Source organism: Jaculus jaculus, chromosome 4, assembly GCF_020740685.1.
Source record: "Jaculus jaculus isolate mJacJac1 chromosome 4, mJacJac1.mat.Y.cur, whole genome shotgun sequence".
Lineage (NCBI taxonomy): Eukaryota > Metazoa > Chordata > Mammalia > Rodentia > Dipodidae > Jaculus > Jaculus jaculus.
In genome coordinates, this window is record NC_059105.1 from 100,564,108 (window position 1) to 100,581,841 (window position 17,734).

At 36.7% G+C, this 17,734-nt stretch overlaps 1 protein-coding gene across 2 annotated transcripts in view; it reads left to right on the forward strand.

Moving 5' to 3' along the window:
* Positions 1 to 17,734, forward strand: part of Lrp1b (LDL receptor related protein 1B) — a 2,087,209-nt gene that overhangs the window by 1,386,841 nt on the left and 682,634 nt on the right. For both annotated transcript variants that reach the window (XM_045147485.1, XM_045147484.1), the window contains 2 exons: positions 10,204 to 10,378; positions 11,176 to 11,270. In XM_045147485.1, coding sequence (XP_045003420.1) covers positions 10,204 to 10,378; positions 11,176 to 11,270 — 270 coding nt within the window. The remainder of the gene's footprint in view (positions 1 to 10,203; positions 10,379 to 11,175; positions 11,271 to 17,734) is intronic.

A 17,734-nucleotide genomic window follows, 5' to 3' on the forward strand; every position in this document is an offset into this window, starting at 1 on the left:
TCCCAAATCTCTATCCACTGGGGATCTATCATTCAGAACACCTAAGTTTATGGGGTCACCTGAATCAAACCACACAGATATGTTTTCATATTTCTATCTATAGTATCCTTATTTTATTTTGTTTATTACTTATTCATTGAATTATGCTTTGAGATATATGTTACTTTCTACTTACACACTCATGAAGAATTTTGGTCAGAGTATTAGATGCCTTTCTTATTCCACTGGCCAAATACCTGGCAGGAAGCAGTTGAGTGAAGGAAATGTTCATAGTATTACATTCCATGAAGACAGAAAAGCAGGCATAACTGCAGGCACAGGAGCCCAGCAGACCACATTGCAGACCCTGCCAGAAATCAGAGTGAACAGTGAAAGAGGCACATGCTAAAGGCCTGCCCCAAAGTGATCCACCTTATGCAGCAAGGCTCACATCCTAAAGATTGCAAAGTTATCTCTCCCAAATAGCACTACCACTTGGGGACAAAGCATAAAAGTACATGAACCAGGAGGAAGTAACATTTCCCATTTAAACCATAGCAGGCAGTTTTACTGTTCTAGGAAATATTGGAGATTTGTTCATACCTGTTTAAGTATGTTTAGCAACATTTGTTTATGAAGTTTTATTCTTTGCCTTTGGTGTCCCTTTCTTTTTAAAGGACTTTAGAAAGTTAGGGAACAGGAGGTTTAATGAACCACATGGTTTAGTTAGAGTTCTTTTCAAGATTAATTTACCAACTATTCACTTTGTATTCTCTATAGATTTGCAGTGGAACCTTAGAATCCACAGTTGCCCAAGAGTCTTTCTTTTCTTCAGAATAATGAGAAAGGTTTTAGACATACATTGACAGCTTCATGATGTTCCATTTCATTGTCATTAGAATATTTTATGGTAAAGATAGGGTAGAGTATTTTTTCTTTTTTTTTTTAACTTTTTGATATTTGAGGATAGCTTTGGAAAGAGTCATTGGTTTACCAAGGTAGAATTTTAATCCTACAGTAATATACTATTTGAATTAAATTGTTTCTTGACTTAAATTAAAGGATAAAGTGATACATAGATAAAAATGTAAATAAGATATCTAGCTGTTTATTTCTTGAAAGAATGCTCAAATATGTGGTAAAAATGATGGAGTGATCATATAGTTTATTTGTAACTACCAAAACATATAAAATTTGATAACCTTGCAGTTTTATAAAGTGTGATTTTTTTGTTTGTTTTTATTTTTGTTTTGAGACAGATCTCCCTAATAAAATAATGTCCATGGACTCATGTGTTTTTAATATTTGGCTCTCAGCTAGTGGCCATTTGGGAGAATTGTGGAAACTTTTGAGTTGTAGCCTTGGTGGACTGTGGTAGTTTGAATAGATGGCCCCAGTATATTCAGTGTTGTATTAGTTTGGATCTGCAGCCACCTGGCTGGAGGAGGTGGATTTTAGGGTTCAGCCTTCAGGTGTGGTGGTGGATTTGAAATTCCATTCCAAAGATATGCAAAGTGCCTAGTTCTGCCTAGAATTCCTGAAGTGTGCTGTGTGGCTTTTGGCTTGTGACTTCTCTCTGTCTGCTTGGACCTGTGAAAGCAGGCCAGCTTCTTCCGCCATTATGGAACTTCCCCTGGATGTGCAAGCTTCAATAAATCCCTTCCTCCATAACTTTGCCTGATCTGGAAGTTCATCTAAGTGACTTGAAGCTGTCTGCTACAGAAATTGGTACCAAAATGTGGGGTGAGATTAACCTGTCCATTTGGATTTTAGTCTATTGGGAGTTTTGTTTTCGAGCAACAAGCATGGACTAGGTGCTTACACCTGAATTTGCCTTCTGGATTGGTAATCCAAGTATTATCAACTATTCTGAAGAGAGTTTGAGAATGCTATGTGTAGACAGTATTGAACTTTAAGGCTTGGCTTATGAGCTTTCTATGGGGAAGGAAAGACTGCAGAAGATTTTGTTGGAATGGGACTACTGATGAAAGAGCTGGCTGCATTCTGCCGTTCAGGCCCAGAGAGTTTGATCAAGGTTAAATTTGTAATGGACTTTGCTAAAGATATTGGACTGAAAGATTAAGATTTTAAATTGGAAAACCTCAAGCAAGTTGAAATTATAGTCATTGAGACTGGTTTTAGGTTTCTGAAGCTTCTATTGTGAAACACATTTGCAATCATAAGGAAGATGGCCCAACTGCTTTACATTAAAACAATGGAAAGGGTGCCAGAGGAAAGACATTGATGGAAACGCAAACTATTTTGAAAGAGTTGACAGGGAAGGAATCTGCTTTTCAAGGTTAACACTTATTTCATCCCTGAATTAAGAATATGGCTGTGTCCTGCATGCCTAGCATTAGTTTTGGAAACATGAAAAATGCATGGAACGGTAAACAAATGCATACAGTTCCAGGGGCTACTGCTGAGATGTGGCATGAGGCAGGGTGTGATGCCCTGATAGACTGGCAAAGCCATTAGAAGATGGAGTGTGGTATACATTAAGACCTGAAGATGTTTTGGATATATCAGGACTGAGAAAGGAGTACCATGGAGTGCACTGTTGGCCTGGAATCAAAGTGTTCCCTGGCTACTCTGCCCAGCTGGAGGAATAGAACTAGAAAATCTGGAAACTGTCAGTCTATGGTTGTACTGGACTTGAACTGCAGGAGTTTGGTGTTTGCTTGATTGTGGTTGAGTTTGCATTGCCCTAGTCTCTCCTTACTATGCCTTATACCAGTTGAAAATGTTTATTCTGGGTCTTTCTGTGTTGAACACATATAACTTGATTTTATAGAACTCATGACTAAGAGACAATCTTAAATGTCAGAGGAGACTTGTTTCTTTTGGAACTATCTTAAATTGGCATAGACTGCGGGGACCTTTGAAACTGGACTGGATACAATTTACAATGTATGATGTTTTTTAATCCATTGGGGGACAGGGGAAGAATGTGCTTAGTTTCAAAAGATGGCCCCAATATATTCAGTGTTTTATGAGTTTGTGGTTTGGATCTGCAGCCACCTGGCTGTAGGAGGTGAATCTTAGAGTTCAGCCCTCAGATGTGATGGTGGATTTGAAATTCCAATTCAAAGATATGCAAAGTGCCTAGTTCTGCCTAGAGTTCCTGAAGAGTGTTCTGAGGCTTTTGTCCTGTGGCCTTCCCCCACCTCTCTCTCTCTCTCTCTCTCTCTCTCTCTTTCTCTCTCTCTCTCTTTCCCCGCCCTGAATCTGCTTGGACCTGTGAAAGGAGGCCACCTTCTTCTGCCATTATGTAACTTCCCCTGGATGTGTTAGCTTCAATAAATGCCTTGCTCCATAACTACCTGCTCTGGAAGCTCATCTTAGTGACCTGAAGCTGTCTGCTACAGTGGGCTTTGGAATTATAGAGCCCAGCTCCAAGGCCAGAAGTTCTTCCTGCTGCTATGCGGATGTGGTGCACCTGGCTATTTGCCTTTGTTATGCTTTTCCTGCTATAAGAGACTTCCCCTTAAAACTGTCAGTCAAATTCAACCCTTTCCTATGATAAGCTGCTTCTAGCCAGGTGTTTTGTCCCAGAAATGAAATGATTACTGCTACAAATCAAGACTAGATTTGAACTCAATCTGTAGCACTACCTAGACTCAAACTCCACATCCCTTCCACCTTTCTGTTCAACAGCCACCATACTCAAGGGCTAGGTATGTACCACCACACTTGGTAAAAATGTAATTCTTAATGAGTCTTAGAATCTAATTAAATCTATTTGGGAGTTGCCTGTTCATATTTGAATCGTCATCCAATTCTGTCAGCAATTATTTTGTCAATGACAGTTAAGACTCATTTCTTCTGTTGCAAAATATCATATTCAGTTATACTCAGTAATAACAGTGCTTTGAAATTAAAAAAAAAAAAATATTCTTAAAACTGGTCCACAGGGAATGAAAGACATGAAAACAGGTCAGTTATAACAGTGAGATTGCAATTTTGAAAACAGACCTTAAATTAGAGAGCTTAGATATGGAACATCTGTTGTTTTGAATGGAATTTTAAATTTTTCATTTTCTCTCAGCAAGTTATTTGGTAGAATAATATCAACATCTGGGTTGTGAAAGCAAGGAACATAAATAGGCAAAACTCATGCTTGCAATTGACACTCCATTGAGAATTCCTCTTCTCAATTAAAGTGGTAAATGAGCCAGCCAGACTTTCTATGTCAATTCTTTATGGTTTAGATAGAAAAATAAATAAATAAATGTGGGCTGGAGAGATGACTTAACAGTTAAGGTTCTTGCTTACAAAGCCCAAGGACCCATGTTGCACTCTCCAGACCGCATGTAAGTTAGACACTCAAAGGTGAGCCAAGCACAATGTCTTACATGCTCATTAGTTGGCAAAAGCATCTAGAATTCAATTACAGTGGCTGAGACCCTGAAGTGCTAATTCTCTCTCTCTTTCTCTCTCTCTCTCTCACTCGCTCGCTCTCACTCTCTCTAAAATAAATAAATAAATGTGCTATTTTTTCATTTTTCTTTATTTTATTTTGAGAGATATTGAGAGTCAGAGACATACACAGAGAGAGAGAGAGAGGCAGAGAACATGGGTGCACCAAGGCCTCCAACCACTATAAATGAACTCGAGATGCATGTGCCACCTTGTGCATCTGGCTTACATGGGTCCTAGGGAATCAAACCTGGGTCCTTTGGATTTGCAGGCAAGCACCTTAACCAGTAAGCAATCATTCCAGCCCCTATTTTGTTTTAATGCAAACATTTTTAAATAAATTCCACAGAAGTTTTAAGCCCTATATCTGGCACATTGGATCAATTGACTTATGCTATTCAAAAATAAATAGAAAGCTTTTGGAGAACATTATAACAGAGTACATAATGTGTTCTGACCTTGGTTTACCAAGGTGCACACTGAGGAAGAAAAGATTAAAGGAAGCCAGGTGGAAATAGAAATAAGAGCTAATCTGGCTGTGAAATCCATAGTCAAAATCTGGAAACTTCCAGAAACAACTGGTAAGGGCATAGCTAGATCTTGAGGAAAAGTGTGTAGAAAGATAGTATTAGAACATGTCACAAAAGGCTTTATGGGAAATAAGGAGCTATTTTTCCATTTTGCTGTTATTGTTATGGTTGTTTTTCCTCTCAGCATAATGAGGAGCCATTAATGTTTAAAGATGGATAGAGGTGAACCAATTCTTATTAATTAATTAATTTATTTATTTATTTATTTATTTTGAGATAGGGTCTTACTCTAGCCCAGGCTGACCTGGAATTTACTATGTAGTCTCAGGTTGTCCTTGAACTTGTGGCAGTCCTAAACCAAAATATCATATTCAATAATGCAATGAAATAGTTACAAAAATGTTCTAAATTTGAAACAAAAATTAGACTAGAACACTGAATACTATAAGGAAGATGACTTTCAACAGAACAGAAGACTCTCAATTGAGATCACAGGGCTAAAAGGGGAAGATGAGCATAGGCTGGAATGATGCTGGGATGGGGACCATAGCATAGAAAGGAAGTGAGCTTTGTTTGGGGCATGTGTTGGAGTATCTGACAGACATGCCTTTCCAAGGCTGAACATTTCATTGTGCATATATTCATCTCATTTTCTGAAGAACATTTCATTGTGTGCATACTCACCTCATTTTTTGTTTTCCTATTAGTCAACACTTGGCTTGTCTCTAAATTCCACTGTTGCCAATGATACTGCTGTGATTGTTTTTAATTGAGAACTTTAATATATGAACCTAATGTAGTTTAATCATATTCCCATCTCATTATCCTCTTTTACCTACTCTTGTCCATCTTCATTCCACCAAGGAAACCTCCTCTTTATCAATAGTTCTTCCTCTGTTTACTTGTCTCATTTTCTGTCCTCTTCCCTCCTCCATTTCTAAATGTTGATGGATTCAGAACTGTGTAGGTCTTGTGGGGGTACCAACAGTAATGCTACTTGAACATGGCAATGCAGATATCTCCTTGAGATTCTGCTTCAGTTTTCTTGAGCAACTCTTAAAAATCGGAAGTGATAGCTGGGCATGGTTGCACATATGCATAAGTCATAGGACTTGGGAGGCAGGTGGACCAGAAGTTCAAGGTCATTATTATCAACATACAGAGCTCAATGCCAGCTTAGGCTACATGACACCCTGTTTCAAAAATAAATAAAACAAAAAGCAGAATAATGTTATAATTCTATTTTTATTCTTTTATGAGGAATTATAGTTTCATTTTCATGATGATGAAGCTTGTTTACATTCCTTTTATCAGAACACAAGGTTCTAATTTTTCCTAAAATTTTGATGTTATTATAACTTATATTTGAATATAAAAATTATTTAGGAGGATAGGACAAAGGCCCAGTTGGTAAAGTGCTATCTATATAAGCATAAGTGCCTGACTTAGCATTCCTAGCCCACACAAAAATGCTGGTGCTCCTAGCATTTAGAAGGCAGAAACTGGAGACTGTAGAGAAAGCTGGCTATCTAATCTGGCAAAATTGGTGAGGATCACATTCTGCTTTAGAACATGTCTCAAACAAATCAGGTTGAGTTGGACATGGTGACTCACAACTGTCATTTCAGAATTCACAAGGCTGAGGTAGGAGGGTCAAAGCCAACCTGGGCTACAAAATGAATCCCAGGTCATTTTAGGGCAGAGTGAGCTCTGCCATAAAAGAAAAAAATAGGCTGAAAGTGAATGAGAAAAACACCTGTCATTAACTTCTTAACATATATGTTCACATATGTACACGTGTACCTGTGCATACACATATACCTGCATACCTATGAACATTTATATACATACACACCACATAAATGTACATACAAAAATATTTATTTAAATTTAATTTATTTGAACTGATAAAATGTAGAAATTGTACATAATTATGGAGTTCAATGTGGTGTCTTGATGCATGCATACATTGCATAGCACTTATATCGTATTAGCCTTTTCTGTCTCTTGAATCATCCGTGTGTGTGTGTGAGTGTGTGTGTGTGTGTGTGTGTGTGTGTGTGTGTGTGTTATGGTAGTGAGTTTGCACATGTGACAGTGTATGTGTGGATTCCAGAAAACGTCTTTCCAGTGATCCTTGCATTTCTACCACCTTGCCAGCAGATTTTCTCTCTGGTTCTTGCTTTGCTATTGTTCTTTGCTGCAGTTGCAACAACCTTCTAAGATATTCTCCTGTCGCATCCATCTAGCCATCAGCATCAGTGTGCTGAGAGTACAGAATCACACCACACTTTCCAGCTTTTTATATGAGGTATGGAGGCATAAACTTGAGGACTTAGGCTTGAGGGGCAAGTGTTTTAAAAGAATGTAAATGCAATATTGTTCCTGAAGATATCTTTCTGTGCAGTAGAACTTCAGAATGTCTTGCTCAGATATCACTAGAAGTTTGTACCTGTTAATCAAATGTTGCTATCACTCCTGTCCAACTACCTTCTGCAGTCTTAGTAATTGGCATTCAACCCAGACCTTTATTTTATTTATTTTATTATTTATTTTATTTTTTGAGGTAGGGCCTCACTCTGGTCCAGGCTGACCTGGAATTCACTTTGTAGTCTCAGGGTGGCCTCGAACTCACTGCAATCCTCCTACCTCTGCCTCCCAAGTGCTGGGATTAAAGGCGTGCACCACCATACCCAGCACAACCCAGACTTTTGTAGGACCAACATTTTAAGATTCTGCATTAAAAAAAATTTTTTTTGTCCATTTTTTATTTATTTATTTGAGAGTGATAGACACAGAGCGAAAGACAGATAGAAGGAGAGAGAGAGAGAATGGGCGTGCCAGGGCTTCCAGCCTCTGCAAGTGAACTCCAGACGCATGTGCCCCCTTGTGCATCTGGCCAACGTGGGACCTGGGGAATCGAGCCTCGAACCGGGGGCCTTAGGCTTCATAGGCAAGCGCTTAACTACTAAGCCATCTCTCCAGCCCAGATTCTGCATTATAATAGGACCATGTAGTAATTGTTTTTCTGTTGCCCAGTTTATTTTATATGATGTAATTGTTTCTCGTTCTACCCTCTTGCTGAAAATGACAGGATATGATCCCTCCCATGATTGTACCTGTTTACCACATTTTCTTTTTCTATTCACCAGATGATAAGCATTTGGATTGCTTACCTCCTTGTCTAATAAACATATTGCAGTTTCCTTTTAAAACATGCTGTAGCATTTATCTTCTCATTGCTGGGACAAAATACCCAGTCAAAACATCTTATGGAAGAAAATACTTTATTTTCAGTTTATAGCTTGCAGGGGAACTTTTACCATGGCAAGACAAGCACAACATGAACATACAGCCTGGCTTCACATCTTCTCACTTAAATATGGAGAACACAGCAAATGTAATCTATGAACACCTACTGAGGCTGGATTAATAAACTTTAAGGCCCAGTCCCAATGATACCTCCTCTATTAAGGCTCCATATCTTAAAGGTTCTATCAGCTGGGGATGAAGTATGAGGCTTAATCACAATGAGATGAGACTGCTGGGCACATTTTACACTCAAACAATCACATGTCTTCAAGAGGAAATATAATCACATAAAATATTATCCCTTATAATTCCATATATTGTCTATAACTTCTCCTATGTTACAGACGAGGAAAGAAGCTAAAAAGCATTCATCTACTTGTATTAGTGATAAAGGAGAAGTACTCATCAGACATGGAACATCAAACCAAATCTCATTCTGGTGGTATTACTTCTTAGCAACCTGTGACTCCTGAGGGAGGGACAAAAGGAGGCCCCAAGAGCTTGAGTGACACAGAAAAACAAGCCAAGGAATTTTGTCTCAATAAAAGCTAATAAAAAGACCTGGCTGGGGATAAGAAAAAGAAAAAGAAAAAACAAAAACAAACAAACAAACAAAAAACTATGCTATGTGAGGTACTTCCCTGTGCAGGAAGTACCCATACAGAATCTGGCAGCTGACCAGAGAGACAGTCAAAAGACTGGAGTCTCTGGAGTCTTGCAGAAGATGGGGGCTTTTTTAAGAACTGGAAAGAGGAAGCCCACATAATCTGGATGGGTATAAGGCAGATAAATTTGGGCTCTGTTTGGGGTCCAACAGTGTTGTCAAAGTTCATCACGGCGGGATAGCTAGGCAGCACTGTTGGGTCTCCAAGGTTCCCCCCTCCCCAACCGCCTCTTAGGTCGGTAGGAAAATTTCACAAACTTAGACCTTCTCACTTCCTTATCAAAAAAGAAGAATCTAGTCTTAAGGAAAGAAAGGGAAGGAGGTTTGCTTCACCTGGAGTGAAGCTACAGCTGTGTGGATTCAAATCACCAGAGCAGCTGGAGTGTACCTGAGAGTTGGCTGCTGGGACATCTGAGCCATCTCATCTTCTCTTTCCCAGGCTCCTGTAACTCTCAGAAGCAGAGGTCTAAAGAGTGTTAGAAATAATTATTCCTTGAAAATATTAGATGCTGAAAATAAAGACAAATCTATCCTCAAGCTGCCAAATGCCACAGAGAAGGACTAGTAAACACCATGCTCTGTTAATGTTTTAATTTTCATACTTTATATCACTTTATTAAATGTCCAATTATATAAGATGTGATCTCCTACTTATGTTTAAAGATATGTAAATCAGCAATTAAAGAATAGCAATCCAAATATTCATATTAACTATTCTGTATCCAACAATAAATAGGGCTCAGTCATTTCTGCAGAATCACATTTGGAGGACAGTTAAAATGATTTTAGTTTCTTTCCCATATGTCATGCCATTCTTGTTAATTCTCTGTTTTGAATGATGTTCAACTCTGATCATTTCTAGGAGGGTGGAATTGCTTTATTTTATTTGAGTAAAATATTGGCCCTAAAAACATAAAGTAGCCCCTTTTCTGTTGGCACACAATATCCTCCTAACTAGAATGGTACGTTACCAACTGAGGAAACTATTACTCCAATTTAATTTTTGGTGATTATGGCCAGAAGACTGGACTATATTTGCTAGAAGTGTTTACTAGTGAATAGTTGACTGCCATTGTAATATCAATGCTATTTTTACTTCACATTTGCTAATGCTTCAGGAGTAAAATATTACAGATTATTCATGTTTAAGAAGCATTGATAAGAGGATGAGATTAAAATCTTGTACAATTTTAGTGAATAAAGTATAAATTAAATTTTCCCTTCGAGAATACCTTTCTTAAAGAGCCAAGAGAATGAAAAATTCCATTCATTTTTAATGTTCTTTTTCCCATTCTGCAGATATTCAGAGTATCAGAGGACTGGCAGTGGACTGGGTATCACGTAATTTATACTGGATTAGCTCAGAATTTGATGAAACGCAAATTAATGTGGCGCGACTAGATGGCTCTTTGAAAACCTCAATTATCCATGGGATCGATAAGCCACAATGTCTTGCAGCTCACCCAGTCAGGGGGTAAAGTATGATTATTTTAGTTTAGCTTCGTTTTTCCAAAATATTGCATTTTTGTGCTTATTTGTAAAAAGATATTCTAAATTATAAGATATATTTTGTATAGAGTAATAAAAAAGTAAATATAATTATGGCATTTAGATTCTTGGTAAGAGATTTTTATCTACTGAACATATAACTTATATGATTTCATCATTTTATGTTTCTGGGGAATGAGAGGCCAGAGGAAAAAAACAAAAGAGAGAGATGTAAAGAAAGTTAATTTCATAGTGGGAGTCAGTTAAAACATTTTCTGTCTGCTGACAATATGGTCACAGCTAAGTAGGTTCCATTCTCCAGCCTTCTGGTGAGTCATTGCATACCCAAGAGGCAGCTTGTATAGTACAAAAAGAAATCCTTTCTCACCCAGGCTTTCATCAGAAATGGTTCAAATGAATTCTTCCCATCCACAGTTTCTGATTCTGATTTCTGTATAGCCAAGAGGATTCAATCTTGATGAATGACAAAATGAAAGTAATTTACTGTAGTTATAGTTAAGTATTCAGTTTTGAATGTAGGAGATAAAAGGAATCAGATAACTTTCTTTCAGTGAGGGAGAAAGGCAGGAACGATGATGTTCTCCCAGGCAAACATGAGGTACATTGTCAGCAAATGTGTCAATAATCTTAGGCTTTTCTGGAAAAAAAAAAAAAAAACAACCTTAATTCTCAACCAGTAGAATATTTTGTTCTTTAGTGGTGTTTCTACTAAATAAGTGAGTCTACACAAGAGATTTTAATCCATATCTCTTTTGAATTAAGGAAACTATACTGGACAGATGGAAATACAATTAACATGGCAAACATGGATGGGAGTAATAGCAAGATTCTCTTTCAGAATCAAAAGGAACCAGTTGGTAAGTTGTTAATAGCAGTGGCCATTTTAAATTTAGATAAATATTTATGTATTTAGTCTAGTCTATGAAATAAACCTTACAGATTCATCATACAAAATAAGCCAGCAATTGATCAACTTCAATGAATCTATTTTCTTTATGTAACTAAGTTTTAAACAAGAAGGAGGTCACTTACAATTCCCCTTAGGGCTTTGTGAAGAGAAGTGTTATGAAAATTTTAAATTTTCAGTTAATATACAAATTTATAAATCTCATTATGACATTTTCATATGTGTATGTCTTTATACTTATCCTTTATTTGCCCCCATTACTACCTTCCTTGTGTCTTCTTCACACTCCTCTGTATAAACTTTCTTTATATCACATGTATTCCAATATCCCCTCATCACCCTCCCCTATTTCTTCTCATAGATTCCATCTATGTTTATGTGATAAACACATATACACACAACATAAATTTAAATCTGTTTTGGAGAAGCCACAACATTTGATATTTTCCTTTATGATACTGGCTAATTTTGCTTAATGTATTATCTACAATTCCATCCATTTTATTGCAAATGCCATGATTATATTCTTCTTAATGGTTAAGTGGGATTTCATTCTGCATATGGAACTCTAGTCTGGGTCCCATCTTAGCTATTTTTAGTAGTGCAGCTATAAACATAGACTCACAACTATCTATGTGCCCTTCAGAAATATCTTGAAGGCAATGTGGTAGTGTTATTTTCAGTTTTTTGATGAACTCCATATTGACTTCCATAGTGTCTACTCTGATTTCCACTCACATCAAGAGTGATTCAGGGTTCCTCTTTCCCTACTTCCTAGACAGCATTCTTCATTTTCTTGATCACAGCCATTCTGACTGAAGTGAAATTGAATGAAAGTATTTTTAATTTGTAGTCCTCTTATGGCTAAAGATGGAGAACAATTTGTCCAATGTCCCAGGTATATTGGGCATTGGTATTTCTTCATTTATGTATAAATGTTCAATTAATTAAGCCATTTATTGATTGATTGGTTTCTGTGTGTTTATGTGTGATCATGTGTGGTTTGTTTTCTGGAGTTCTTTACAGATTATAGATTTTAACTCCCTATCTAAATGTATAGTTGGCAAAATATTCTCACATCTGTAGGCTATCTGTTGATTGTGTTCCTATCCACAAGAATTTAAATTCATGCAACCCCAATTGTTGTCCCTTGGTATTATTTCCCATTTTGTTGAGATGTCTTTTGAGAAAGTCCTTCCCTGTGCTGATACCTTGACTTTTGTTTGTTTGTTTGTTTGTTTATTTGTTTGTTTGTTTGTTTTTTTAAGCTATGGTATTTTCTATCAGTTTCAAATATTCAGGCCTTATAATGAATAAGATCTTTGATCCATTTTGAATTGACTTTTGTGTGTGGCAAGTGGTAAAGATCAAGTTTCATTCTTCCTTGTTTTCTCAACACCACTTATTAAAGAAATGGTCTGACTCAATGTATATTACTGACACTTAAATCAAAGATTATGTGGATCTACTCATGATGACATTACCCTTATACTTAAAAGATTCTCAGGATCGCACCAAAAACTTTAGAACCTATAAAACATTTTAAACAAAGTAGCAGGATGCAAAATCAGCATACAAAAGGCAGTAGCTGGGCTATGTTAAAGCTTTTGCCCAACAAGTGTGATGGTCCAGGTTCAATCCTCAGTGGAAGTCAGCAGAGTTTCTACATACTAATATACAATAGTACCAAACTTGCCATGAAGGAACTCAGGAAAAATAATCCATTCACAATAGATTCAAATGAGAAAAATACTTAGGAATAAACCCATCTAGGGTGAAATTTTAAAACTCTGAAGAAAGAAATAGAAAACATAAAAGGATGGAAAAGACCTCACATGCTTATGTAATAACAGAAATAATGTAAAAAAAATAGGAATGTTGCTGAAATGATCTATATTCAATATAATCCCCATTAAGTCCAGTGAAATTACTAAGCATGATGCTTTCCTACAAAGAACAATCAATTCAGGAAAGAATTACTGATGACAGAACAAATGATAATTACATCATGACAGTACATTCTGGGTTGTTCCTGAGAAATATATAGGGATGGGCTATAGGTGGTCATAGAGGATAACCATTACTTCAGAGTTTGTTTACTCAGGTTCACTACAACCATGTTTACCACTCTCTAGGAAACAAACATCTTTTACGGCAGCCATCTCAAAAATATCTTTATGTCTTGTTGCATGTAGAAAACTAGTTCAAGTAGCCCTCCCTGAAGATAGAGTTCCTGGTGAATTCGATGTGAAATAATCAGAATGGGAGTTCATGATATTTTCTTTTAACTACTTCCAGGGTAAAGAGACAATTTTTTTTTTTTTTTGGTTTTTTGAGGCAGGGTCTCACTCTGGTCCAGGCTGACCTGGAATTAACTCTGTAGTCTCAGGGTGGCCTTGAACTCACGGCGATCCTCCTACGTCTGCCTCCCGAGTGCTGGGATTAAAGGCATGCGCCACCACACCCGGCTCGATTTTTTTTTTTTTTTTAATAGGATAGGAAGGGAAGTTCTTCTAGCCAGAAAGTTTTCATGTGGTTTTAAGTAATAACACTGATAAAAACATAAATGTGGGGCAGGGAGATAGATCTCTGGCTAAAATGCTTGCCATGCAGGCAGATGGACCTGAGTTTGGATACCCAGGACCCACACAGATTTGGATTTGGATACATTAGTAATCCCAACACTCCTACAATGAGACAGGGAATGGAGACAAGAGACTCCCCAGAGCTTTGATACTTGTTAACCTGTTATATCCACTGATGTATGTACAACAAGAAACCCTGTGTCAAACTTCGCAGAAAATCAGGACAGTTACTGAAGATTGTCCTCTGGAATTCCTAACCATTATGTACACATGTGCCCACACTCTCACACACAAATACAAATAATAATACACATGCAAATAATTTAAATGCCTTAAAATTTAAAATATAATGTCTTATTTTCTTTCACTGGTGAAATTCTGAGTCTATTGTACAATGCTCATGTGATATACTGAGTTTTCCTTAGTCATCCTACTTGTGTCATTGTTAATAGTTACAAAGACTTGGGTTGAAAAAAGGTAGTATTTAGATTCCACGTGTTTCTATTTGTTCTTCATATGTTTACTGGGTTGTATTACTTGCTGTGGTAGTGGTGTAGAAAGCATCATGGATAAAGGTAAAGCAAGCTTGCTCCCTAGAGAATGGTAATTGGGACTGTAGTAATGCTATCTAAATACATATCTTCCATCAGCCAATCTCCATGGACCTGTGTTCCAAAGGCAACTAAACCATTTGCTCTAACCCATGGGAAGAAAGATAGCTTGTTTTTCCTGTAAAACCTCTATGAAAATCATATACATATTCATATATTTGAAGAAAGAGATCTGTATATTTATTGCAATATTGTTTCTTATCTGTGTTTCTTGTGTTTTATATATCTTTGAGAGGCAAGAATTATCATGTCACTTATTTGTAGTTTAAAAGTATCTTTCAACAAATTCAAAACAAGAAAGGAGAAATGACTTAGCAGTTATGTGTGTTTCCTGTGCCAGCATGAGGGCCTATGAGGGCATGAGTTCAAGTCTTCAGATCCTATGTAAATAGCTAGGCATGACCACATGTATCAGTATACCCAATTACATAGGGAAGCAGAGACTTGAGAATTGACAGAGGCCCGCAAGCTCCTGAAACATTATAAAAAGTGGCTTTAGCTCAAAACAAGACCAGACAGAACAGCAGTGTAGGAAACATCAGCATTCTACTCCATACAGCAGAAGCAACTGTGTCCTATCCACAGTCAGGCATACAGAGTGTCACAATGCACACACTCTGTATATTTTCCACATGCACTATATTAAGGACATACCACACAAAATACACATAAAATGCACACAACACACATGCATTACATTAAATACATAGCACAGGCAATGCCATACAATGAATACAACCCACAAGAACTACATGAAACACATACTGCATACAGTGCATACACTCCACATGCATACATTAAACACATACCACAGTGCACATACAATGCGTACACCACAGATACATTGTATTAGACACATACTACACACAGTGCACATACAATACATGCACCTCACATGCACTACATTAAACTCATACCACACACAGTGCACATATGATGTGTTCACTCTGTGTTTATTATATTAAACACATACCAAATACAGTGCACATACAATGCATACACCCCCAGATGATGTAAATTAAACAAATACCACACAGTGCATATATGATGCATACACCACACATACAGTACATTAACCACATATAACACCCACTGCGCATACAGTGCATATACCTCACATGCACAATACTAGACACATACCACTCACAATGCACATACAATGTATACAGCCCACACATGCACTACCTGAAGCATATACCAAACACATTGACATACAATGCCTACACCCCATGTGCACCACATTAAACACATAGTACACACAATGCATTACACATACACCCCCCACACAAATGCATAAAATAATGAATAATCCAAAATAATATGAGTTTTCACATTATATTAAATATGATAAGTGATACATATACAAATATTAAGCAATGCAACAGAAAATCAAAATTTTATTTTGAGTTGCATTTTCAAATATTTTTGCACATGTGTGTGGTATATGTACATGTGTGTTTGTATTTATGAAATGAACATGATGACCATTACATAATGGAATGCACAGTTTCTGTCGGAGCACATGTGTGTGTGTGGGTGCCTGTAATGGCCAGAAGCTAATATAAGGTGTCTTTCTCAAATGCTCATCACCTTATTTAATGAGGCACAGTATCTCATGGGAATTTAGAATGTGCCAGTGTAGCTGGTCTCAGGGCCCTGTGTGTCTGCCTCCCAAGTACTGGGATTACAGATGGGTCACTATGCCCACCTTTGGAATTTAATTGCACACTAAGCATTCAAACTCCATCTTCACAATTGTAAAGCAAGTGCCTTTTCCCTTGAGCCAGCTTCCCATTTCCTCATTGTATATTTTTTTAAACAGAAAAATAATCAATATGCCATGAAGCTTTTCAGCAATGCTTTCTTAGTTTTAGGAACATAGGAATATACCAACTTGAAGTAGCTCTTTTTTAACAGTAATGATTCAATAAAGGTTTAATATCACTATGATTTGGAATAAATACTTTTTCATACAGCCTGTGAAGCAAACCTTCTGATATCAAATGATTCTGTTAATAGTTCTTTTCTTTGGACTGCTTGTTCTAAGATTGAACACAATTGAAATTCAGGATACAGGTAGAAGGCTATGGCAGATTGAAATGCAAATTCTTGTGTGTGGAAGTTGATAGAACAAAGGAAACAAGGAGCTCCACAAGATAAGGTCCACACAAAGGACTTAATTTGGACTAAAGCAATTGAGCTGTGGCTTATCTGGGGTTAGGTAGAATTTGCACTACTGCAAAGTATGATGAGCAAATAAATTCCTTATATTATAATTTTGGAGTCATAGGTTACATCAAAGTATTAATTTATATGCTTGTCTAAACTAGAGAAAACCTTATCCACTTTAATACAAAATGTCCATTTCCCCTCTTAAAGACAACCCGCAATGACTTATACTTTAATAAAAGAAGTTTATGGGAAAGGTATTAATATTATATTTGTCCTTTGCATTTAGTTTCTTAAATGGTGTGTATCAAATTATGTCTTAACTACAGTAACAAATATTTGATGTTTACTACATTTCACTTAATATATTTGATAATTATTTTAAAATAAATACTTAAGACACTTTTTGAGTTTTGATTCGGTCAAGATGTACAATTTTATCATAAACAGTTAAGCCCTCATTATTGCATAAAACCTGTTAAACTACACCTTAATCAACATAAAGCATGTTTGTGAATTAGACATTCATTTTTTCAAATAAATTTTGAGTACTGAATTTTGCAAAAGGCAAATCAATAAAAATGTGATAGTGTCCTTTTCCTTAAGGGGCATGAAAACCTACATTATTTTAGCTTCTGCTGAGAAACTGTGTCACCTTGAATGAGTAACTGTCAAGTTTGTGGGGCTTGATTTCCTTATCTGTATAATCAAGACAAATTGTCATTTTTGAAAATTTCTCATGAGAACTAGATGAAGAAAACTATATAGCCCTTGGCAATAAATAGACCCTGCTAGCATTTGCAGCAGCATATGTAATAGATCCACTAAATTGGAATTTGAATGATATGTCTGTGCTATTGACTATGCGTTTAGTGAAGAATAAGTAGAATGGGTCTCATGGAAACCAGCAAACAGAATATGTATAACCACATAAACCTCTGAAATGAGGAGAATGTTATAAAAATAAGTATTTGGCTATATAGACTTATACCAATAATTAGAGATAAACACATTTGAAATAGCTGGGTTCTGGATTGTATACTCAGAGC